The 26,173-nt window shown below is 37.5% G+C and overlaps 2 protein-coding genes across 3 annotated transcripts; both read right to left on the reverse strand.

Annotated features, from left to right (window-relative positions):
* Positions 1-4: 4 nt before the first annotated feature.
* gps1 (G protein pathway suppressor 1) lies at positions 5-18,093 on the reverse strand. 2 transcript variants are annotated; one of them, XM_056240624.1, is made up of 14 exons: positions 18,001-18,093; positions 16,287-16,379; positions 15,332-15,513; positions 15,082-15,246; positions 12,352-12,487; positions 6,397-6,474; positions 6,240-6,300; positions 5,896-5,981; positions 5,670-5,764; positions 5,450-5,555; positions 5,265-5,345; positions 3,209-3,346; positions 2,759-2,893; positions 5-436 (listed from the first exon to the last, which is right to left on the reverse strand). In XM_056240624.1, exons 1-14 carry the CDS (start codon positions 18,031-18,033, stop codon positions 362-364), a joined length of 1,464 nt encoding a protein of 487 aa, XP_056096599.1. In that variant the 5' UTR covers positions 18,034-18,093; the 3' UTR covers positions 5-361. The 2 variants fall into 2 exon arrangements, with proteins under 2 accessions (XP_056096599.1, XP_056096598.1); XM_056240623.1 differs by having other exon boundaries at positions 2,742-2,893.
* A 1,234-nt stretch (positions 18,094-19,327) lies between these two features.
* Positions 19,328-24,820, reverse strand: rac3a (Rac family small GTPase 3a). Its single transcript, XM_056240631.1, has 6 exons — positions 24,658-24,820; positions 22,757-22,828; positions 22,517-22,634; positions 20,435-20,497; positions 20,175-20,334; positions 19,328-20,063 (listed from the first exon to the last, which is right to left on the reverse strand). The coding sequence occupies exons 1-6, from the start codon at positions 24,690-24,692 to the stop codon at positions 19,933-19,935; spliced, it is 579 nt and encodes a 192-aa protein (XP_056096606.1). The 5' UTR covers positions 24,693-24,820; the 3' UTR covers positions 19,328-19,932.
* Positions 24,821-26,173: the final 1,353 nt, after the last annotated feature.

A 26,173-nucleotide genomic window follows, 5' to 3' on the forward strand; every position in this document is an offset into this window, starting at 1 on the left:
TGAATCATCTTTTTGAATGTATGTTTATTTTAAAAGCATGTTTTGTGATGAGGTTTCTCAATGTGTAATCAAGGTTTGTCACAAGATACAGAGGAAAGTGCATCCTTTACAAAGAACAACAGGCCAGTACAGCTTAAGTGCCGCATTTCTCTTTTTATCTATTTTTCCTTTTCATTTGAGCAACAGGGTGTGCTTGTCTTTAATACAGACAACAGATATCTTCTTCCCAACTTAAATAAAGTCTTTAGATTGTGATTTTTCTCTCTTCAGCAGGGAAATAATTGATTTCTAAACAGGGGCCTAAGATGCGGCAGTGGCCCCGTGTACTTTACTTTCCTTGGAGAGGCATCTGGTCGAGTCTTCACATGTTGGTGCTCATTCGTGTTTGGCTGTTGGCAGGTGTGAGCTCCCCTTGACTGCCTTCTCTTGGAGGGGACTGTGAAAGGAATCAGAGGAATCAGTGTGAAGCATCATGTAGAGCGAGAAAAACAGACTGAGAAGGAAACGCATGCTGATGTTCATGAAGAATGACAGGGTGACCGAGAGGGATGAAGACTAGGGGTGTAACTGAAACATCTGAATGTTTATGTGTCTCCGATTCTTTTAGCTTCTTTTCTGGGAACAGAACCTTAAGAAAGCTGAAGAGAGCTCAGTTATTCTTGTCATTGGAACTTAAAGGAACTTGCATCTAGTTGAACAGTTGACTGCTAGACGGGTAATAGAGCAATGACAGGCTAGTGGACTGCTTTAAAGGAATATTCCAGGTTCAATACAAGTTAAAGCTCAATTGACAGCATTTGTGAAGATTAAAAAGTAAAAAGACTTTTAAAAAATGAGGTGAAATTTGAGGTCATGGTTAACAGTGGAAATGTAAAGCTTATTTTTTTTCAGTTAAAACTTGCACTGTTTGCAGTAAAGTTGTTCTCTTCAATTTTGACATTTGTTTTAGGGTTTAACCCTCTGGTGCTCTTCACGCGTCGGTCAAATGACAGATTCTTTTTTTATTTCAATGAAATTAATGTACTACATTTTAATTCGATAATATTTTTATTTTATATTTTGTATTTTTAGGAGATTTTATGGTACTAAATTATATTTACGCTGTATTTATAATCCATTTATTCACTGAGCATAGACCTGAAAAATTTAATTCATTCTGTGGCGGAAACAAGCTTCCATAGAAAACAGTTATTTTAAATTGCAATAATATTTCACAATATTACTGTTTTTACTCTATTTTCTATCAAATAAATCCCTTGGTGAGAAAAAAATAAATAAAAATCGAACTGACCCCAAACTTTTGAATGGTTGTGTGTATATACAATTCTGACTTTTATTCTCACAATTGCGAGTTTACATCTCGCAATTCTGACTTTATTTCTCACAATTGCGAGATATAAAGCCAGAATTGCATGATATAAAGTTGCAATTGTGTGTTATAAAGTCAGAATTGATTGATATAAAGTCGCAATTGCGTTTTGTAAAGTCAGAATTGCGTGAAATAAAGTCGCAATTGCGTGTTGTAAAGTCAGAATTGCGAGATAAAGTCAGAATTGATTGATATAAAGTCGCAATTGCGTGTTATAAAGTCAGAAATGCATGATATAAAGTCAAAATTGCGTGTTGTAAAGTCATAATTGTGAGATATAAACTATTCTGAGGGGAAAAAGTCAGTCTTTTTCTCCCTTAAAATTGGCCTGATAACTCGCAATTGCGATCTCACAATTCTGAGAAAAGATGTCAGAATTTCGAGATATAAACCCGCAATTATGTGTTATAAAGTCAGAATTGCGAGATAGTCTCAATTCTGTCTTTTTTCTCGCAGTTGCGACTTTATTTCTCATAATTGCGACTATATCTCGCAATTGCGACTATTTCTCAGAATTGCGACTTTATATCTCGCAATTGCGACTTTATTTCTCACAATTCTGACTTCATATCTCGCAATTGTGAGATAAAAAGTTGCAATTATTATTATAATTTTTTTATTCAGTGGCGGAAACAAGCTTCCATAGTTTTCTATTTGAATATATTTTAAAATGTAATTTATTTCTGTAATATCAAAGCTGAATTTTCAGCATCATTACTCCACTCTTCAATGTCACATGATCATTCAGAAATCATTCTAATATGATTATGTATTGCGCAAGAAACATTTCTAATTATTATCAATGTTTAAAACCGTTGTCCTGCTTAATATTTTTGTGAAAACAGTGATACATTTTTTCAGGAATCTTTGATGAATAGAAAGTTGTTTATTTAACATTATTTAATGCCTTAACTCTAACTTTTTAATAATGTGATGTGTCCTTGCTGAATAAAAGTATTACATTCTTTAAAACTTATTTCTTTACTGACCCCAAACTTCTGAAAAGAAGTGTCATTTCACAAAGAGAAGTTAAAAATCATCTTAATGCATTGCATACTGTCTACTTCTTGTGGTCATACTTTTGAAACAGTAAGTATTTTAACGCTGATATGGACTGGGCCCATTTATTTCGGTAAGTTGTAACCCAGATTTGTTATTTGTTTAAAGAAAAGGAGGGACAAAAGCACTGTTGAATTGAACCTGGAATATTCCTTTAACATTCGCTTACCACAACAAAGCTCATGCAGATCACTTACTGCCTTAGAAATACAGAGGAGCGTAAGTGCTCTGAGACACTCATGCTGAAGGGACGGGGAAGGAGATGGTCAGGGGATGGTGAGGTGAAGAGCATAACAGAGCGAGGACACATTACCCTGGGGACCCTGTTACCTTGACGTGTATCTGATTACGAAGCACAGCTGCCCGCAGGATCATGGCTTTCGCTCGTCTCTGGAACTCTTTGCCCATCTGTAGAGACTTCTCAAAAGTTGTGCTTCTCTGATCCACGTCCCTGGCATACAAGATCTACAAACAGGGAGACAACATTTAATTCACAGGTGCAACTCATGTGTCAAAGTTTATTGCATTTTAATGACCAAAGGCTGTTTCTATAACGGTCCTTAAGATACAAAAAATAGGTAACATAGCATGTTTCATTCAAGATCAAGCTCAATGACAAAGTGAGAGAAATGTTGACAGTAAATATATATCACTCAATGCAAAAAGGTATTGATAAAAAAAAAAAAAAAATCTGAAGTATTTTAGATTAGCAAAAGGCAAAGGGAACGTTGTTCCAGAAGAGTAAGTATCAGGGTGACAAATGAGAGAACGCAGCCCTGCCTTGCTGTGGGAGTCGATACGAGCATTGATCAGGCCCTCCAGGATCAGCTGGGTCAGTTCATCCTCCAGATCTGCCACTGTGGTATTAAAGGCCACAGCCATTTTGTTCATATCTGCTGACACATAGGGGCTAAAGTACTGCCCATGGGAAATAAAAGACAAAATTAATCAATGTAAGTGCAACTATGCTGACACTTTTCAAAGCAACTATCAGGATTCCTACAAATTTTCCATTTCAAAACTCCATACTTTTCCAGACCCAAATGTCCAAATCTCTCTGCAGATTGTTCAGACCATGTTTATCATTAATGATACAGCATTATATTTGGTATATAGAACAATCATCATCTGTAAATATTTTCTAAATTTTTTTTCATTGGTTTTCTCAGTGATGACATGCGCATACACGAAGAGGGGAAAAAAAGACTAACACTTTATAACCTGCATATATTCACCTGTGACGGATCACTCTGATACTGTAATCGTGGTTTGATCTTGCACGGTCATCAAACAGGAATGTACATTTTGAATTAAATGATCTTTTACGTTAAGTGAAGTTAAGAGACTCGCTTTTTAGAATTCTTCATTTTATATTTCAGAAAACTGAATAGGGGAAACAAATATTTTTCCATACTTTTCCAGACCTGGAAATTACTCAAATCAAATTACATATTTTTATAAAGTATGTGTAGGAACCCTGAAATATTATTTTATGACCATTCCATCTTAAACTTTAACTCACATTCTGCATTTCATATCAATATAACTATGCCAAGCTAGGATCAAAAACCGGGATGACCTGCAAACTTAAACATTTGAATTAATTTGAGTAATATTCTGAACATTGCAGTTGTTTTTTTGTTGGGCTTTTACCTATATAAAGATCACAAACAGTTTTGTAAACTATAGAATGTAAATGTAAGGTTTTTTCAATAAATATTTTTATATATATATATATATATATATATATATTAGGGGTGTGCAAAGCAGCCGGTATTTGTATCTGTATTTGTATTTGTTGAGGGGGGAAAAGTATTTGTATTTGTATTCGTATTCGAGTAAAATTCAAAATAGGCCTAAAAATCTATTGGGGGGGGGGGGGGGGGGGGGGGGGGCGTGCTTTCATAACGCACACACGCAAGGTCTCTCGCTCTCTCCCTCTCTTCCGTGCGCGCGCTACACGGTGTGGAGCACAGTATGTTCTGTCTCGCATGCGCGTTAGATTCCGGGAGATTTGAACTAATTTCAGGGAGCCGCTATCAATAGAGACTTGGGATGTCTGCGTACCATATAACTCCCACAAGTGCATACAATTCGACACAACTACACAAGCATTTTTTAACCTTTTTAACCGAACGTTAACATTACTCTGCCAACAGCCTATATTGTCTAAATTACAGAGCTACGTAAACAGAGCGAACATGAGAGCATCCGACTGCAGCGTAATGGAATAATCTCCCGATCAAACTCCGCTTCCCGAAAGTTATAAACTGCTTCCGGAACCCAGTTAAGGTACAAAAATCTATTCAACAAAAATACTGATGCAGTTAAGTGTTTTTTCGCTCAGCCGAGCCCTCTCTGTTGCTGTGTCTGTGGAGCAGCCTGTGTCAGTCACCTCTTCCTGAACGTCAGTCACTCACTCAAACTCACTCATCCGTGCATGCACTGCGGTCTTGTGAGGAAACACAGCTTTTTGATATTAAGTTTTTCTTGTTCCCGAATACAAATATTTTTTTAAGTATTTGTTCAAAATAACTATTCGTAAAAAACACGTTATTTGTACCTTTCCGAATACCGTATTCGGGTTCGGCTCCACCCCTAATATATATATATATATATAGAAACAAAAACAACCAAATGACTCTAAAGGATCAAATGTAGGGAAAAACAAAACAAAAAAAGTTTCAACTTGACTTCTGCTCAATCTGATTTGAATGTTTTTTGCTCTTTGATACAAGATATCTAAGAGCAACAAACATTTAAGCAGATTAAGCAGAAGTCAAGTTCAGCATCTAAATCAAATGCATTGACCGAAACCTCATATCCATTTGCGTACCTGTATGAGGGCTCTGTTCCTGATTTGTGTGTACAGTGTTCTTACATGAGGGGCCAGATACATGTCTAGGAGGAGATTATCCTATAAAACAGTGATAAAACACTTATGAATCACAATATCCCAACTAAAATGACATAAAAATATATATAAATCTTGCAATTGCACATTGTCAATGTCAAACTTACCTTCATTTCATCCAGCATTTTCAGACAAGATGCATACTTTGACTCGTAAAACTTGAAGATAATATCACGGACTTGGGGTTCCAACTCTAAAAATAATTTAAAGGAGCTAGAAAATAAAAGGAGAGTAAAATGAAACAAGTGAGGGTTATCCACATGTAACCAGTAACAATCCAACTCTCATTAAGGCACCTAGCATGAACATGCTAAGCAAAAGGTTCACCTGCTTGAGATGACATTTCGTTGCAGTTCCTGTCTGTCAAATGTAGCCAGGGCACAAAGCCCCCCGTACACCGCTACATTACTGGGGGAAAGCAGCTAAAGAGCAAATAGAGCATCTCATTACTAATTGTAGGAAGAAAATGCTTCTCATTCATCTTCACTTTAATTGGTAATATTACTAGAAATATCTGCTGTAGCATTAGAACAGGGTTGAGAATGACACCAACCTCAGGGAAGTCGCAGTGGTCAAAGGAGGCTTGCAGGAAGCACTTGGCAGCCGGTTTATACTTTCTTGAGGCAAGTTCTGCTAATCCTAATGTGACCAAAGAGAGATGATGATGATGATGATGATAATATCAAATCACATGCTCAAAAAGGTTTTAAACACGACAAATCGTAGGAATTGACTACCAATTGAAAATGTGACTAATAGAAATTACTGATTTTATACTGACACACACACACGCATAGATACATAAAACATTAATTTTAAAAACAGTAAATGTATCATTCAGAATGGGTCAAATAACAAATACACTTAATATACTTGAAATACATATAATGTACTTGCCTGCAGCACATTTTAGTTTGGTTAGAACAGATTGGTTTTGACTATCTCTCTCTCCTCGTTGCTAGATTGCAGAGACAAACAAAAATGAACATTTTAGAGTCATTTTCTATTGTTATAGCACAGGTCAGTAAAGCAGAAGATGGAAGATTGCTCCTACCTCTGCTATCTCTGGAGTGGATTCAGCCTTGCTGACGTAGCTAAGTACATGGGACCAGTTTTGGAGGTAAACGCTAACCTATAAAATAAGTTGTTTGGATGAGTTGTTAGAGATTGCCAGAATTTTCAAGCTATAAGCACCAAAAACATTCACAACTCTGAAACAGAGACTTCTGCTATATGCAGGCAAAAATTAGAGGTTTTATGCATTAAAGCATTAAGCAAAAATAAAAAACTTTTTAGAAAAAGACAACACGTGTGACAGTATCAGTATATTGGATCAGTGCATTAGCTCTTAAAGTGACAGCAGCCTAATATTCCTTTTGCTGTCTGAGTTTTTAGTGTCCTTTCTACAAAAGCACTTTTTGTAAATAATATGATTACAGACAATAACCTACATGTGCTGGGTCCGACAGAAACCTGGCTAAAACTAGACGATTACATTACTTTAAATGAGTCTACCCTCCAAGATAACTGTTATAAACATGTCTGAAAGGCAAAGGGGGAGGTGTTGCTGTAATTTATAGTAATATTTTCAGTAGTACTCAGAGGTCTAGTTTCAAGTATAATTATTTTGAAGTGATGGTGCTTTATGTAGCGTTATCTAGTGTAAGTGATAAATCCTGTTTGACATCTGTACTGGCTACTGTATACAGGCCCCAGGACACCATACAGACTTTATCAAAGAATTTGCTGATTTTCAATCGGAATTAGTACTGGCTGCAGACAAAGTCTTAATTGTTTTTATTTTAATATACATGTAGATAAAGAAAAAGATGCATTGGGAATGGCATTTACAGACATTCTAAACTATATTGGAGATAGACAACATATGTCAGGACCCACTAATTGTCATAAATCATACTTCAGATCCAATACTGTCACATGGAATCAATGTTGATGGCATTGAAATTCTGCTGCAGAACGATGACATCTCAGATCATTATCTAGTCTTATGTAGGGATGGGCATTCGATTAAATTTTCTTAGTCGATCGTCGGGAGAATTAACGATTGACTCGATTAATCATTCATATTTTATTTTTATATTAAAATTAATTATTTATTTTACTTTTTATAAATTAAAAATGCAATGAAAATACAAAAATACAGCGTGTTTTTCCTCGATGAGATCTTTATTACAGGAAGATCAACTTGAGGCAGTTAAACTGGACGGTCAGTTAGGCTAAACTTGAAGATATATGCGCTGTGGTGCTGTAAAGCCGCGGAACCTGCAGATGCGAGCCGGCGTTCTTAAACAGAGAGAGACCCTCGTTTGTTCCAAAATAATAAATAATAAAACAAAGATTCATGTTAAACAATAACTTAAGTATTACATAATAATACTTAGCTCTGACAGGTTTTGTTAAAATGTAACTCAAAACTATCCAAGGCACAGAGTCGAGAAAGAGGGTGAGAGAGAATAGCCTACCTAACAATTAATTAGGCTACTTAAAGCCTCATAAAAAATAACTAGTAACTCACATACAACTTCTGCACCAGTCTACTGATTTTTGTTGAGAAAGATAAGCATGCTGACATGATCTGGGGTCAGAAGCGACCGCAACCTGGTGACCGTCAGTCCAGCCGCCGAAAACACCCGCTCTCTTCATGATTCTTCTTTTGAAATCAAAACGGAAACTCGCAGGTAACTGAGTATGGTGTCAAATATTGCCCCCGGCCCCGTGTGGTAAAATGTTTAATTGCTGCCACACAGTGAAATTCATTTCATTGCTTCAAGACTCACACTACGCAACGCAACCTGCATTAGTGTAATCGATAACAAATTAACGTGATCGACAAAATTCTTAATGATCAATTATCGATCGTCGATTAATCATGCCCATCCCTAGTCTCATGTATACTCCAATTAACCAAGGCTGCAAAACCATCTCGTTAGAAATATGAGACTTATCACTTCTACAACTAAAGATTGCTTTAAAAATAATCTTCCTGATTAGTTTCTACTTCTTAGCATACCAGCAGCTGAAAGAAAACAAAACAAGAAGTATATCGCATTTCGTGGAAGGAAAGTGTTATTACATACAGAAAAGCCTTAAAAACTGCTAGATCTGCTTACTTTTGACTCTCTTAAAAGAGAACAAACACAACCCTACGTATTTATTTGATATATTGGCTAAATTAACGAGAAAAAGCTTCAACTTCAGATGTTTCCAAACAGCACAACAGTAATGACTTTATGAATGTCTTTACTTGCAAGATTGACGCTATTAGAGAAAATAATAACCAAGCAACCGTTTACTACACTATCACATCAGACATTGTGCTATAAACCCCATGTGGAACAGTTTCATTCATTCTTTGCTATAGGAGAGGAAGAATGGTCTAAAATTGTGAAATCATCAAAAACAACATGTATGTTAGACCCTATACCCTAAGCTACTGAAAGAGATACTTCCAGAAGTCATAGATCCTCTTCTTAATATTATTAATTCATCATTGTCATTAGGACACGTACTTGATCCTAGAGAATTAGTTAATTACAGACCGATCTCGAATCTACCATTTCTGTCAAAAATACTAGAAAAGGAAGTATGTTCCTCTTTAGAGAGAAATGGTATCTGCAAGGATTTCCAGTTAGGATTTAGACTATCATAGTACTGAGACTGCTCTCATTAGTTACAAATGATTTGCTCTTAACATCTGAATGTGGATTTATCTCTCTATTAGCGTTACTACTGGATCTTAGTGCTGCATTTGATACTATTGACCACAAGATTCTTTTGAATAGACTCGAAAATTATGTTGGCATTAGTGGAATTGCATTGTCATGGTTCAAATCATACTAATCTGAACATTACCAATTTGTATCAGTAAATGAATAGGTATCATATCGATCACAGGTTCAGTATAGAGCAGGGCTATTCAATTGGCGGCCCGCCAATCATCTCCATCCGGCCCGAGGGCACCCCAACCTCCCTTCTCCTCTTTTCTGGTGGTGCGGCTAAATTTGGTTAGATATGCGCGTGGCCGCAGTGGCGCCTGCAGCTGGACGGCTATACGCACTGTGTGTGTACCATGAGCGCTCCGACTGACCTGAGAGAAACATTTTCAAGCCGAATATTTCAGCAGTTACTATGTGTGTCCCGTATTTCTGTCGACTGAACCAGCGATATTAATCATTCGTTGGTTCGATTTTTTCCTTTCCATGAATTGGCCAAACGCGCTTGCATAACGGTCTGAAACGATTCGGATTCGTTTGGACCGTTCTGTCACTGAATCATCTGAAGCGGTTTCTCGGTCAATAACAACAAATAGAGAACAAATAGCGCTGTTTTCAGTTGTTTCACTAGTTTACTTTGAACTAGGCAGCACTGCCCAGTGGATAACGGAACGCAAGCTTAAAGGAGTTGCGTTTACTCCCTGTCCCGGACACTATTATTAAACAGCGTTGCGACATCCAGTGAGAAGTGTTTCAATCTGACACTCCTCTCTGTTACAAACCACAAATCACTCAATGATTTTAACTAGTTTTAAATCGGATTCTCAACACGACTGATGAGGTAAATAGCAGAAACATGAACGAAGTTAGAAGACTATAAATCCCCTAATTACCACCCTTACAAACATTTACCATGAATGTAGTAATTTACCATGGTTTGGGCAGAAATGTGGAATATTTATATTGATGTTACAGTCATTTATATTACATTAGATTTATTAGGGGGGTAGAGGAATATATAATTCATTGTGTGTATAATTTTTACCTGTTTAGGCATTTTTTATACAGTGGTAGTGTGAGTGAGCCATGCATGGTTTTACCTATGGTTACGAAGTCTCACTGTCAGAATATTTTAATTTAAGCCTATAATAATTATTAATAAAATAATTCTTACCAATAGCTATGATCTTGTATAATTCATATATTTGTACATAGCTGTAAATAAGTTATTTATTATGGTCTAATAAATCTGCATACTTTTGGGTACCACATTTCCAAGTAAATACTGTTATGTTTCAAGAAATAAGCTAAACCCACTGGCCCACCTCAACTTTTCGATTTAATAATCCGGCCCTCGAATGAAGCTAATTGAATAGCCCTGGTATAGAGTAACGCAAGGCTCAGTACTAGGACCGTTGCTTCTTTTTTTTTTACCCTGTAGATGGTACCCTTGGGAGATATCATTAGGAAGCATGCCATTAGTTTTCATTGTTACACTGATGATACTCAGTCAGCTCTATATTTATTTGTGCCCTGACAAAACATACCAATTCACAAAATTAACGGAATGCATAGTTGATATGAAAAATTGGATGACTAGTAATTTCCTACTTAATTCTGAAATTATTGGACAAAAAACCTCTGCACGGAATAACCTAGAATATGGTCTAATACTTGATGGCTGGTCTGTGAAGTCATCATTGTCAGTTAGGAATCTGGGTGTGCTCTTTGATACCAATCTTTCATTCAAAAGCCACATTTCTAACATCTGTAAAACAGCATTTTTCCATCTTAAAAATATATCTAAACTACGACATATGCTCTCAATTACAAATGCAGAAAAGTTAGTTCATGCGTTCATGACCTCAAGGCTAGATTACTGTAATGCTCTACTGGGTGGTTGCCCTGCACGCTCAATAAACAAACTCCAGCTGGTCCAAAATGCAGAAGCTAGAGTTCTTACCAGAACCAGAAGTATGACCATATTAACCCTGTCAACACTGAATTGGCTCCCTTTTAAACATCACATACATTTTAAAATCTTTGTAATTACCTACAAAGCACTAAATGGTTTAGCTCCTCAGTACTTGAGTGAGCTCTAAACGCATTACAGTCCTTCACGTCTATTGCAATCTCAAAATTCTGGCCAGTTGATAATACATAGAATATCAAAATCGAATGCTGGCGGTAGATCCTTATCCTATTTAGCACCCAAACTCTGCAACAGTCTTCCTAGCCTTGTTCGGGAAGCAGACACACTCTGTCATCTAGACTAGTAAAAACCCATTTCTTTAACCTGGAATACACAACACATTATCAATTTCTATCATTCAAATCAGTTAAATGATCATTAGGCTGCATAAATTAGGTCAACCAGAACCGGGAACACTTCCTATAACACCCGATGTACTTGTTAAATCGTAAGAAGAATGGCATCTACGCTAATATTAGTCTGTCTGTCTCATCCTTATCCCGAGGTTACCGTAATCAGCCGGATCCGGTCCATCTCCAGATCAGATGGTGGACCTGCACCTAGACACGACCACAACGCAGCCCTGAATGTCAGCAGAGACCGTGTCTACTAGACAATCCCTGTGAAGGCCTTGTTGACACGACAGCCATCAGCACAGATCCTCAGCAAAGACCACAAGAACCAGACAGGTCCTCTGCACAGACCCTATGGCCAGCTTCGTCTCCAATCTTCAAGCAAAAAGGAACTGGATGAATATTTGAATGCTACCGATCCCGATCTGAATTCTGACTTGTGAATCTTGTGAACAGCCTGAATCACAATCACACCGTGTTCGTTCGTTGGCCAGAGGAAAAATGGCCCCCCCCCTAGACTGAGCCAAGTTTCTTCCTAGGTTTTTTTTCTCCATTCTGTTACCTGATGGAGTTTGGTTTCCTTGCCACTGTCGCCTCTGGGTTGCTTAGTTGGGGACACTTAATATTCAACAACATTATTGATCTGACTGACTCTGTAATATGAGAACTGAGATGGACGATGACATACAATTTTTTGAAGAACTGCTTTAAAGATGAAATTCACTAATTTAATAATTGATGATCTTTACAACAGAACTGAATCAACACTGAACTGACTGCCGCTGAATAACAGCCAAAGCTGCTTTGAAACAATCTGTATTGTATAAAGCTTAGTAGCTAAACTGTTTTAGTCACCAACCACTGGCAGGTGTGGCAAAAAGTTAGTTTTAGGCCCTGTGTGTATCATTAAACACACCAGTTGATGGCCAGAGAGGACAATACGTCCATACCTTGATTACATTAAGACACATGTTGATGACATGCTTGGCGCTAGTGCAGTAGTCTCTGGCCCGGGAGTAGCATTTCAAGGCATTGCTGAGGTCACCACAGTCAAGATAGTGATCTCCAAGGTCATCATGACCCCTCCTGAACACAAGCAAGAGATATTCAGATGTAAAATAGCCACGGAACAGAATCACAGTCAATAGGGGCTTTCGCACCGGGTAGTTCAAGGAACTAGCCACCAGGGTGGTTCCCCGAGAACTAATGGTTTTCCCGGTTGCATTCGCACTGCCAGTAGGAACTCTGAAGTGACATAAACCGAGCTTGTTGTTGTGACTTAATTTAACGGCGAGGCGGACCTTTATTTTGACGGCGCTGAGAACGCCAGCGCTCGCATTCTCTGTTTTCATTAGTTTACGATCTGTATAACAATCCTGTCTAATACGTTATTAGATAGAAATGTTATAAATAGAAAGTAGACAGTAATGAAAAGTTATTAGTGGTTGATGTTCAGTGTTCCTAGCTGAGCAGAAATACATGATCATGTTTAGCTTGGTACCCTCAAAGTCGCGTTGGATTTCCTCCTCAGCGTAAAGGTTCAGAGGTCCGTCTATCACTGTTTTCCATGTTCGTAGAGTTAGTTTCTGGAGTAAATATATAGGCTATAATCTGTGTGTTTACACAGCCTTTTTAAAAACGGTGGATGCTGGTGTTTCGCGTGCGTTCGGCCAATCACCGAACACTAACGTCACGGATAGTTCCTATAGTGCTGGTTTAGACCCTACTCTGAAGTAGGAGCTAAATTAGTTCCTCCAAAAGGAGTTCCTAGAACTAAAATCGTTCCTAGTTCCTGCGGTGCGAACGCGCCAAAATCCGGGTACTTCCGTCAATAGTAGGGGTGTAACGATACACAAACCTGACGGTTCGGTTCGTCCCACGGTTTTGAGGTCTCGGTTCCGTTCGGTTCATTTGCGGTGGGGTGGGGGGGTTTAGAAAGCTAAAATTGCTTTTATTTTTTATTAAACAGTGCTTTAATGAACAAATTGTGTCCTTGTCTTTAAATTAATTCAATTACAAGTAAACGTTTCTCAAGGATAACAAAATTATGTGCTAATGCTGTAAACTACAGCCCTTACTTGCACATTACTATAACATTAAAGCTTAACAACAGAGCCAAGACTTTTAGCCTAAATGATATAATAATAATCAACACTCAAATAACAAATTGTATGAAAACATGTAAACTGCACATAAGGCAATTTTTGCATTTACATGTTTTACTCTAATTTGTTATTGTTATATAATAATTTACACAGTTGCTGTTATTTTCATGACAACTATTTTAAACATACATTAAATAATCAAGATATCATAAACAGGTTAAGTAAAATATAATATATAGGCTAATATATAGCATTTATTTAGTGAAAGAGTTACCAAACCAGCAAGCTGTGGACACTGAATGACTTGCCTGAGGTAAATATAAAGCTATGTGGAAAACTAAGCGTTTTATTGACGTATTTCCGCTGTTGAAACACTGATTGAGTGTTTACACGAGTTTATAACATTTCTATAGCCGCGTTTCCACCGCAGGAACTTTCCCCAGGAACTAGGAACTTTGGGCTGGTACTCCGTGTGTTTACACTGCAGGAACCAGGGTCTAAATGAAGTTCCGGGTAAAAATTTCCCCCCCAGAAAGTCCCTGCTGGCGAGGTAGTACTTTTTCAGAGTTCAGGAACTTTCGGGGTGGGACTTGTGCGCTGAACATGCTGATTGGTTATTTTACCTTGTTCTCTCTGCCGGATGGCGCGCGTTCGTCCCATCCATCTCACGGTCATGTCCGCTATAGCTGATAACAAACGTTGTCTACTTTTATATCTAGCATTACGAGCTTTCTGAAATGAATACGCTTTGGTATTAGTGTTCGTCTCTTTTCTGCCGTTTTGTTAATTACCTCGTTAGTAAACCAAAAGATCGCACACAAAAGCAGTACAGCTTTGAATCTCCTCAATACTTAAAACTCAAAACAAGTACGCGCAGACTGGGAGGAGCAGTCGCACGCAGTTCAACGTCACCAGACTAATCTTCCCGGTACTTTAGTCCACGGTGTAAACGCAGTGAGCAACCGTTCTGGGGCAAAAAAAGTTCCTATGAAAAAAGTTCCTGGGACAAATAGTTCCTGGTAATTGCGGTGGAAACGCGGCTTATGATGCCTTTCAGTAAGTATACTGTATCTTTCAACATACCTTCGGGTGTCCATTCATGTTTATTCTGTAACTGAGGAAGAGATGATCGCGCTCCGCGCTGCCGCATGCATACAGTGATATCTGTCACGCCACATCTAAGAGCGCCAAAACGGCATTTATTGTTTGCATTTCGTGATCAAATAGACATAATTTGAAAGATTACACCTTGCTTATTATCAAAAGTAACAAAACACTGAGCTTATTGCGATTATATGTGGTTAATGGTGGTTAGGCAACAGCCCTGTATTCGTTGTGTACACATAACACATGAGGTGCAATGAGCCGGGTCTGGGCGGGGCAGCAGGGGGCGGGGCGTGTTCGGTTCGCCATGAGAGTATCGCGATACGTATCGTGGGTGGTGTATCGCGGTTTTTCGGTTCGGTTCAAATATCGTTACACCCCTAGTCAATAGTTCTAGGAACTATGAAAAGGTTCCTCCGGTGCGAAAGCCCCTAATACCAAAAAGAGAGAAACAATCAAGTCTGGCCTTGCCTTATGCTTTCTTTGATGGAGTTTCCCTTGTAGTTCTTAAGGTCGGTATCCAGCTTCTCCAGTTTGAGTAGGGCTTTTTTCCTGGTGGATTCTGCCCAGGCTGTGTCGAGAGGAGGGGGTTCAACTGCTCCCTCCGGTACTGCATCAGGGACACCTTGCACGTCCCTGTGATTGACAAATATTTTAAGTACAAACTTAGTCAAAGCCATGCATGCTATGTTAGAAATGTTAGAAATGGAACTGGAATTGCCTGGTGGCTTCAGTGAGTTTGCGATGGATTTCTTCATAGACATCAACATTAAAGGTTCTTTGGACAAAGGACAGGGCCATCTTCAGTGCTTCCACTCGTAGCTGGGGGCAGTGGTCTGCAATAAACTGCAGCCTCTCAATCCTCATCAGTCCACTGTAGCTGGAGGCATACTGCTCAAGATCCTGTACCGAAAAAAAACAAATCAAGTCACAAAAAAATGCTCATTTCCACAATTTTTACATTTGAATTCAGTGAGCATTAGGTAAGTGCAAAGGTAAACCAGTATTGTGACTGTTGAAACTAAAACTACTAAACTAAAACAATTAAAAATTGCCTTTGTCAACTGAAATAAAATACAAATATTAGATGAAAAGCTTTAAAAAATCAAATAAAACTGAAATATAAATAAATTAAAGCTAAATAGACAAATTAATTAAAAATAATTCAAAACAATAAATTAATAATATAAAAAATGGCAAAAGCACATATTAAAAAAAAAAATTAAATAAAAACAGAAAATACAAAAATAAAAGCATATTCAAAATATTTATAATTACTATAATAGTATATAAAATAATACTAAGATAACACTGAGGTAAAGTAAATGTTCAATAAAAGTAATACTGTAATGTCAAATCAAATGTAATCTTTAGCAAATCTCAAAATGAAAACATTTCATATTTTAAATTATAATGCTGTGATGCCTAAATGTGTTTTTTATTTTAATACAAAATATTATAGAATTTCTATATCAGTGCATCTCTACCAAAAGAAGATCAAAGATCAAAACACCAAAAGAACTTAGCTTCTGAAGGATATTTTGTTAAAAATAATTTAAAAATAAGGATAATGCTTGCTTACGAACAACAACTTATGGAAGCAAATACACAATTGTATGGACCATTAAACACTTCAAATGATACAAGAGTCCATCAATCATAAACACTCAACATACCAAAGTCGGGTTTTCCACAACATAGTTGGTGTCAGGCGCATTCTGCTGGTCTTCCTGAGGGTCAGCATCTATCTGCATGGGCTCTACAGACCCCTGGTAATACAGAAAGCATTGCGTTTAACACACTGCACTGGAGAAATGTTTTCAAGTGACATAAACAAAAAGTCCTATCGAGAGCATGTAAAATATATGAAGGTCTGAGGTACATTTTGCCCTTACCACCAAACAAATCTTGTGTGGAAACAAAAACAATATCACAACACTGAGTGTTAGCTCCCAGGCTTTCAGATGGCTTCATCATCCTGTCTGCCTACATTGTGTGGTTACCTCCAGAGAATATGATGAGGAGCTCGAGCTGTACACACTGAATCGTGTGTGAAATTCCATGAACGGGTCAGACACGCTTCTTTGACAGAAGTAGTTCAGCTCTTCCCATGAGGATGAGGCTGATCTGACTGGCAAATACAAGCTTTCCCTGATCCTGCCCTGAACCTGCTCTGCAGCATCTCTCCGTTCTGACTGTAAACTCTCCTGCAAGAAGGTGCATGCTTATAAAATCACAATGGGCCGGCAGCAGCCTCGAGACAAAAACAAGTCAAAGTTGTTGAAATTAATACAAAAATATAAACCAACCAAATGGGACAATGTTTGTACTCTAGAAGCGAGGGTGTAAAGAAAGTCATTTATAGACGAAAGAAGTGGCAGCAAGATTACATTTGTAAACACTGGCTTCATAGTACACGCAACATTTTAATACTTGTTACCATATGCATGATTGTAACAACCAAAAACATTGAAGGGGAAACGTTCCCTCAAAATTCACCTCCCATGTCAATTTTATTAGGTTTTCAATTATAGATTCTTCAAAATATCTCTCGAATAAGCGGTTACATCATTCACCACATGCACTTTACTACACCCAACATTTTTTAAGATTACATCATGCATAATGAGACCTGGTCTGTCATTCTTGATCAACTACATTATAATGCACTTTTTTTTTTTACGACAGTCAAATACAGCTGAATGTATCTGGTGTTTCTAAAATGGAAATGTCACTTAAATTGTAAGCAGCTCCACAGTGTTTAACCATTTTGATTATGTGGTTGGAATTGAAATATTCAATGTTCTATATTCATCTCTGCAAGCAAATGATGGAGGCTGTCTCAAAATCTAGTGTGCTGCCTACCTAGACAGTATTTTACAGCACCATATGTAAGTGTGGAACATCTGAACGACGACTGAAATACTTTCTAGGCAGGCAGCACACTATGTTTTGAGAGACAGCCTGAATTTCAAGCACTGGCTAATTGATACAACAGACTGCTTGCTAACGAGATAGCTAGCTACATACACTTAGCCGGCTAAAGAAAGTTTCTACCCAAGTGTTTCACAAACAACCACGAGAAAACCAACTGGACCGCTTCGGGTGTAAACCAAAACAGCTCTGTTGGTTGTATTCATTGGCGAAACTACATTGATCAAGGTCCTCGGGCGAATAGTCGCGCGCTGCCGCTAAACTTGAGAAGTGCCTGTCGCATCCTGAGGGCCGCTCTGACTTACGAGCTCATGCTAGACAAGCTAACAGCTTACAACGGCTGCGAGAGGTGAGGAATTAACATTGTAAACATATGTACTTCAACTTGGTATGCTTCTTCTACCCGCTCTCGCGGTGTGGAAGATGACGATAAAGCATTTAAAGGCGCAGATTTACCTGAAAGTTAAAGACCTGCACGGGTAGTGGCATCTCCTCCTCCTCTGCAGAAACAGAGCACACAAACACATCCGGGGCATGAGAGTGCGCGTGGTCGACGTCTTGCAGCGCGGAGACGTCACTACATTGAGTCTTGATTTGAAATATTAATACAGGATAAAAACATATTTACACATTCTAACACGATTGGCTGGTTTTATACAACCGACCAACATAGCCTCCAAAAGCAAAAACATTTTTTTTTTAAATAAAAAAAAGTTTCAGTTGGTGAAAATGAATATATTAAATACAATTAGATGTTTAAAATAATAATGTTGTTAAAAACAGTTTTAATTATAAGTTGTCATATTTATTTTGTTTCATATTTGTAATGTGTTTTTGTAAAGTCAGAATTTTGTTATAATACTGTTATGATCTCTTTGAAATTTGCAATGGTTACTATTTACTATTTGTGATTGGTTTTTGGTGAATTGTATTAAAACCACATAACAATAGTAAGTGGAATTAACAATTAAAAAAACAAAATCATACAAAAATGTATTTATTTTTTAATTAATATTTAATAACAAGTGAGATATCAATTATATTTTGACCACTGAACTTGGAAATGTCCCCAGTTTCCTTTTCAGAAATCTGGTCACCTTAGTTTAAGTGTTGGTTATGTCTGGTTATGTAAGGGATATTGTACAATCAGCCGATAATTATCGAGTTTCTTATATTCCCCTAGAGGTGTTTATTTTCATATAATGACTGGTTGCCTGTACATTATCCCGCTTGTTACAGTTTCTTATCAAATGAATAAAAGACCATAGCCACAACCATCCCTTCAAAATGATGTCACACTCATACTAGTTTATTTTATGGCAAGAACTGATTATGTATGTGCCAGTGGTTTCATTTTCAGTCATTAGTTCAATAAAAACAAATATGCCTAATGCTAATGTATACTAACAAAACATAAATGTTCAAATGGCACACATAGACATTTTTATCTCGAACTTGAAATATTAATCATTTAGAGGTAAAATAACATTTCAAAGAAATATCTGAACACTTACAAGTGTTAAAACAATTTGACATGCTAGCACATTTCATCATGTTTCAAACATCAACACATATAGGAAAATGTTTAGCAAAAAAATAAGACACAACAATGACTTTTAAACAAGACGTACAGCCTACACAAAATGATTTCTATCGCAAGTTGCAGTGTGTAGTCCATTAAACATTACAGCCAATTCTGAGTACCGTTTATTTTAAATAGTATTAATTTTATTAACAGTATTTTATAAGCAAACAAATATTTCAGTGTGTATTATTTCTATCATTGTTTAATAAACCATCACATACAGTACATTCACAGTAAAACACAGGTACAGTATGAAATGTTAAACAGGCAATAAAAGCTGAAAGTGAAATACTTTAAAAAAGAATGTATTTACCGTCACCCCTCAAGTGAGAGCACTGACTATGGCCACACATTTAACTCGCAAACGCTATTCACAATATCTTCTGACACATTCACAGATCCCACACGGGAAAAGTACCTGCAGATAGAATATGAATAGCCACAATTTCCACATGAAAAAAGCTCTGAAAAATTTAACATTTGTTGCAACAAGGTAAGAACTTTACAGTTAGCTATGCTTGTTCTTTAATAACTAATTATTCTTTCTGATAGACATGCCATGGCCTTATGTCATTCTCTTCCAACATATTTTTGTTTTGAACCAACAATTTAAGGCAAAGTTTAATAATAACAAAGCAAATTTGGCATGTTGATATATCTGTTACATCAGATATACCATGGAAATATATGTCTGCAGTTCATCACCTCACAAGTTGGATTTATCTGTTCATAACAGCAGAGCTGAAGAGGAAGAAACCGCTGTTTACATGGCATATCAGTGAAGGAATTAGTTGTGGTGTTCCTCAAAATACAGTACACTTCTTGCCCCTCTTCTTTACAGGTGGAGGGCACAAAACAGCGCGGATGGCCTCATCAAACACGGTTTTTAAACCCCGCTGAGTAAGAGCAGAGCACTCCAGATACTTCACAGCACCTACAAAGCCAAAGAATCCAATGAGCCAACTATACATGATACAAAGCCCCAAGGCAATAGTGAAACATCATTATAGCACCATTAAAAAGTTTAAGGTGATTTTTTTCTTACCAATTTCTCTAGCCATGGCAAGTCCTTGCGGGTAAGTGATTGGAGCAAGTTTTTTATCCCGCAGTCGTTCAATTGTGTCTTTGTCATCCCGCAGATCAAGTTTAGTGCCCACAAGTATGATAGGGGTGTTTGGACAGTGATGGCGGACCTCAGGGTACCACTACAAAAAGAAACTTGGTTAACACAAGGCACCTAACACCTAGCGGATCTCATTAAGGGATGTCTTTGAAAATATTTTGTATTCTTAGGTGGATCCTTACCTTTGCTCTTACATTCTCAAAGGAAGCAGGGCTCACCAGTGAGAAGCAAATTAAAAACACATCCTGCAGAAAGAAAAAGGAAGCTCTTTGTAAAAATCATTGTCATCGATTATTCATTTCAGATTACATGGCACTATATGTAATCGTAGGCCTCGTTAACATGACAGCCATCGGCACAGATCCTCAGCAGAGACCACAAAAACCAGACAGGTCCTCAGCACAGACTCTATTGGCCAGCTTCGTCTCCATACTGGCATGATGAATCCCTCTTCAAGCAAAAGGAACTGGATGAATATATTAATGCTACCTATCCCAATCTGAATTCTGACTTGTTGTGATGCAGCCTGAATCATAATCACACCGTGTTCGTTCGTTGGCAAGAGGAGAACTTCATTAGTTGCACCAGGTGTGCTTGAGCTAGAACACATGTAATATCTAAACTGGCTAGGTTTGTTGAGTGTCACGTTTGACTGCATGTTAGAAATAGGCTATGGCTAAGTCAAATCATTAAATGCTGCAAGAGACACTGTTGGAAGCATAGTTTGCAAGTTCAAAGTTAAAGGAACAGTGGTTACACTACCTGGAAACCTGGAACTACCAGAAAAAGGAAGCTATCAATGGCTGCAACCAGTTTTCTGAGAAGGCAGGTTCAGAAAAACCCTCGAGTGACTGCAGAAGGCCTGCAGCAAGACTTGGTGGAAACAGGCACTGAGGTTTCAGCTTGCACAGTAAGACGCGTACTAAACGCATGCCAGAACTCCAAGACGTACACCAGTACTGATCCAAAAGCACAAGAAAAGTTGGCTCCAATTTGTTCAAAATCATATAAATAAGCCACAGAAGTTTGGGGATTCTGTTCTGTGGAGCGATGAAACTGGAACTTTTCGGCCCTATGGATCAGCGGTATGTCTGGATGAAGAAGAATGAAGCATATGCTGAAAAGAACACTGTCTACAGTTCAGTATGGTGGTGCTCGGTGATGCTCTGGCGCTGCTTTGCAGCCTCTGGCACTGGAAACCTGCAGCGTGTGGAAGGCAAGATGGATTCATTGAAGTATCAGGAAATCCTATGAGAAAACGTCATGCCGTCAGTGAGGAAGCTGAAGCTTGGGCGTCATTGGACCTTCAAAGAGGAAAATTATCCCAAGCATACCTCAAATTCCACTAAGGCTTGGTTGCAGAAGAAGTCCTGGAATATTCTACAGTGGCCATCACAGTCACCTGACTTGAACGCCATAGAAAATCTCTGGTGAGATTTGAAGGCGGCGGTTGCAGCGCGCAAGCCCAAGAATATTACTGAACTGGAGGCCATTGCTCATGAGGAATAGGCTAAGATTCCTCAGAAACTGCTAGAAGCTGGTGTGGTTATACATCTCGTTTGCAGCAGGTCATAATAGCAAAAGGGTGTTCTACTAAGTACTAAAGGGGCTTGCTATGAAAGGATTGAATAATTTTGAGACGGCAGAAGTTATTAAGAGTTGCATTTTCAATTGAATTTAGGGAAACCACTTGACACATTTGTTGTGTTAAGCTATTTCAATTACTTTTGTTTGATTTGTTCATTGCAAACACTTGAAAGTCTGTACATTTTGCCAATAAACCTAATTTACAATGGAGGTTGAATAATTTCGATTTCGAGTTAGCCTGTTTCCGCCATGGAATAAAAAAAAAATTAAAGGATAATTGCGAATTTTTATCTCTGAATTTTTCTCACAATTGCAAGTTAAAAAGTCAAATTCTGAAGAAAAAAAATACTGACTTTATTTCTCAGAATTATGAGTTTATATCAATAAACGGACAATTCTGACTTTATAACACGCAGTTGGAACTTTATATCACACAACTTCGAAATCACTAATTTTGAGATAAAAAGTATTAATTTTATTGTTTATTTTTTTATTCAGTGGCGGAAACAAGTTTCCATAGAATGCAGTCCCAGTAATTAGTAAAAGAAAAAGAAAAAAATTGTGTTCAAAAATACGTTTTTACAAAAAAAAAATACATGACTATACTCTGAGCTAAATTAGAAGATGATTATTGATAACTCAGGATTACAGAGCCAATAACAGAGATATTTAAGTACCGTTTGAGGGTATGAGAGTGGTCTAAGGCGATCATAGTCCTCCTGTCCTGCTGTATCCCAGAGGCCTAAGTTGACAGGTTTACCATCCACCATAACATTGGCAGAGTAGTTGTCAAACCTGAGGGTCACACAGATTTTTCAGAGCATTTCAGAAATACATACACAGAAGTAAACTGACACACACAGGCAGCACAGCCACACAGGAATAATTCCCAATTCAAGGTCTCAAACTGTACTCACACTGTGGGAATATACTCTCCCGGGAAGGCATTAGTGGTGTAGCTGATGAGCAGACATGTCTTACCCACGGCACTGAAATACAAAAGATGCTAAGTGCTAAGTGTGACTGCAGCACTCAAGTCAAGTCAAGTGAGTTTATATGTAGAGATATACAAAGGAACGAAATGTTGTGCCTCACAGGACAACGATGTTACATGCATAAACATATATAAATGCACATAGCCTATATTAAAAAGAGGTAATCTAACTAAACATATAAACATATACTCTGAACGGTCATACTGAGGGTTCAAGGACTGCACATTCACAGCACATCAAGGAAACAATTGTGAAAAGTCCTTTAGTTAGTCATCCAGACATCACGTTCACTCCCGGGCTCGATGGCACGCTGGCAGCAGCTCTTTAACAGCGCTGTTTTCAAATGAACTGCCCCACCGGATGAGGAGTGAATGCAGGATGACAGCTTCTTGTCATGAAAAACACACACTTACATATAAAGTGGAGTAAAGAGCATACACAGGAAATGCAGTGGCGGGGTGACACTGAATAAGGAAAAGTGATAAAAATTAGGAGTAAGAGTGAGGAAGCGTGATAATAAAAGAGAGGGGAAAGAAGAAGTGAACAGGCCAAAATAACAATTATGTTTGAAGGCTGAGAAGCCCGGCTGTGAAATGTGGTTGCCCATTGCAAATGACGGAAAGCATGTATCATCATGAGACAGGGACTAAACCCTTAATGGTTGCAAGATCAACTGCATCAATGAAACAGCTATTATTAATTCTCCACAGTCTAAAAGAAACTTTGAATTAATTAAGCATACATTTAACCAACACCATGATATAAATCCAAATCATATCAAATAGTAGAGATAATAAACAGTTTGACTGATTTTTTTCTTTCTTCTATCAGTCCTTCAATATAACTATTTATAATAACAATATCACCAAACAATAGCGTTGCAGCGCAGGTAAGTTAATTTAATTTTTTTTAATTATTCATAATTTTACAGAACAGCTATTCATGCTTATGACTTGTTACAGAAATGGTATTTTAAGCTAAAATGTTAGTATTATTTTGCTATTGTTACAAATTCATAGTTCATATTTACATTCTACTGTTGTAGTCTAATAATTATCCAGATTATTCTTTCAAAATAAAGCAGTAAGCAAAAATCAATGTTGCGTAGTGATTATATGACCACTTAAATATTAAAAATAACGGTATAAGTAATGTTAAAAGAAATAACATTTCACTTGATCTCTACCAAATACCAATTGCAATGCAGCTATTTGTTATTTCATTGTGGATTATCAACAAATGCGATTTTATGATGTGAAATTTTGCTCTGGTTAAAAATAAAGGAAGAAAAAAATAATTATGTGAAGGTTAATAATAAAGTTCAGGCTCACGAGCACTATGATTTAGGGGAGTGGATCATTTCCACTTTAGAGCTCTTGTGATGTAGGTGTAAAACATGACATCATAGCGTTTCCACGTACACGCGCATTATTTCCACACTGCACGAGATCCGTTTAATATCCGTTTAATACATTTTCTGCATGGTTTACAATACATTGTCATACTACTTTAGTGTGAAAAACATCAATTGAAACATTGAAAAAAACAGACAAAACGCCTGAGCATATTAAACAAAACGGCCACCGCCAAGCAGAGTCTGTGCTCATTACAATCTCATTTAAAACGATAATGAAAACACCTACAGTGTCTCGAAGAAAGACAGTAATATTTATAATTATAAAATTATCAATTTTGTCTGAGCTGAATCCACTCAACCGCTGTGCCAACCCCAAATCCCCAGCTCCTCGCAACAATTGCTTTTCTCCCAAAGAAACCTCCGTACAAACACGAGCAATTTTACCATTTATTCTTCAACATCTTACCCGTCGCCGACAACAACACACTTGATGGCTTGCATTTGCAGTGCACGAGTAGTATCCGACAAGCGATGAATCTGTAGAAATAGCCTGAAATGTGATGTTGAGGTGCCTGTGCAGCAGCAGCGGTCGGTGGCAGTCGGGGGTCTATCACGATACTTCCGAAAAAACACGAACAGAAGGTTCGTGCTTTTTCGGAAGTCTCGTGAGGAGCCCGTCTGCTTTTCTTCTCTCCTATTCATTTTAATATTATGATGCGTCTGTGCAAATATTCATGTTATAGAAAAAGTAAACGCTTCACATTAAAATGTAATTCATAAAAACACGCTTAGGCTACATATTTAAAGAAACTGGAAATAGTGGATGTAAATGCAAATGTATACACACCAGTGACAGGGTTAAGAGAGAACAACTGTCATTCCAGTGCCAGTTGGAATGACAGTTGTCGTGTTGAGTGTGGAGGCCAGGGTGGGGCAAAATGACAAAAATCTCCGGGAAAATCCCATTAATTCTCATGAAATTATGAAATAAAAGTCCTCAAAATATACATTTTAACAACGGGATACAGTCATCAATCCAGAATAACATTTCTGTCATAGAGTTCTACAAAACAGCCGCTTACATGATTTTATTTAGTAAAAGTGAACATTATTGCTGTACTTTCCCTGTTACACACAGTATATAGAGTGGAGTGAAAAGTGGGAATGATTCACAGGGCCTACAGGTAGATTTCAGCAGGATTGAAGTTTGATCCATTAGGATTAATTCAATGTATTTGATGTCACAATATGTAGTCTAATAAACAAATCATACATTGTGGGATGTAAGTGTTAATATTTGAATCTGTAGTCCTTGAGAGACATACTGCAATAATACATCAGAAATACTTTTGATGTATGAAAACAGCACAGAAAACACAAGACGCTTACATATTCAAGAATTAATCATTTTATTGCTTGACCTGCCATTGGGACAATCTATACCAAAAGGTTTACAACTTGAGCACATCCAATGAAATCAAACCGTACACAGTTATACAAAAAAGCATAATAGAAAAATGGTCCCTCGACCTTTTACAACTCTGTGTTGAGGGCTTAAACTGAAGAATGGGTGAACAGGAGTATCTACGCTCTGGTGGCTTATGAGCAAATATCAATTCCTCTGTACTTACTAGAACACAATTTTACTGAAAACTCCAGAAGAAAACACAATTGGCAGTCACAACCAGGGAATGAAAAGCAGGCTACAAAAAAAGGGGGTAGAAGTTGCTAATACAAACATATTTCCAGTGACCACTGAATGATCTTCAAGAAACATGCATGGCCTGAAGTTGTTTTAAAAAAATAAAATAAAATAAAAAGGTAAGCAGAAAATTTGCAGAGGAACAAAATCATTTAATCCACTCATAAAGGGGAGAGAATTACAATAAACAACAATGATGCATTTTACAGAAAACTTTGTCATCAAATGAAGTTAAATGAACAGACCAATGCATATATGAGCGATAACAAGTAGACTAATC

Source organism: Rhinichthys klamathensis, unplaced genomic scaffold (assembly GCF_029890125.1).
Source record: "Rhinichthys klamathensis goyatoka isolate OS25496 unplaced genomic scaffold, OSU_Roscu_1.1 h1tg000605l_1, whole genome shotgun sequence".
Lineage (NCBI taxonomy): Eukaryota > Metazoa > Chordata > Actinopteri > Cypriniformes > Leuciscidae > Rhinichthys > Rhinichthys klamathensis.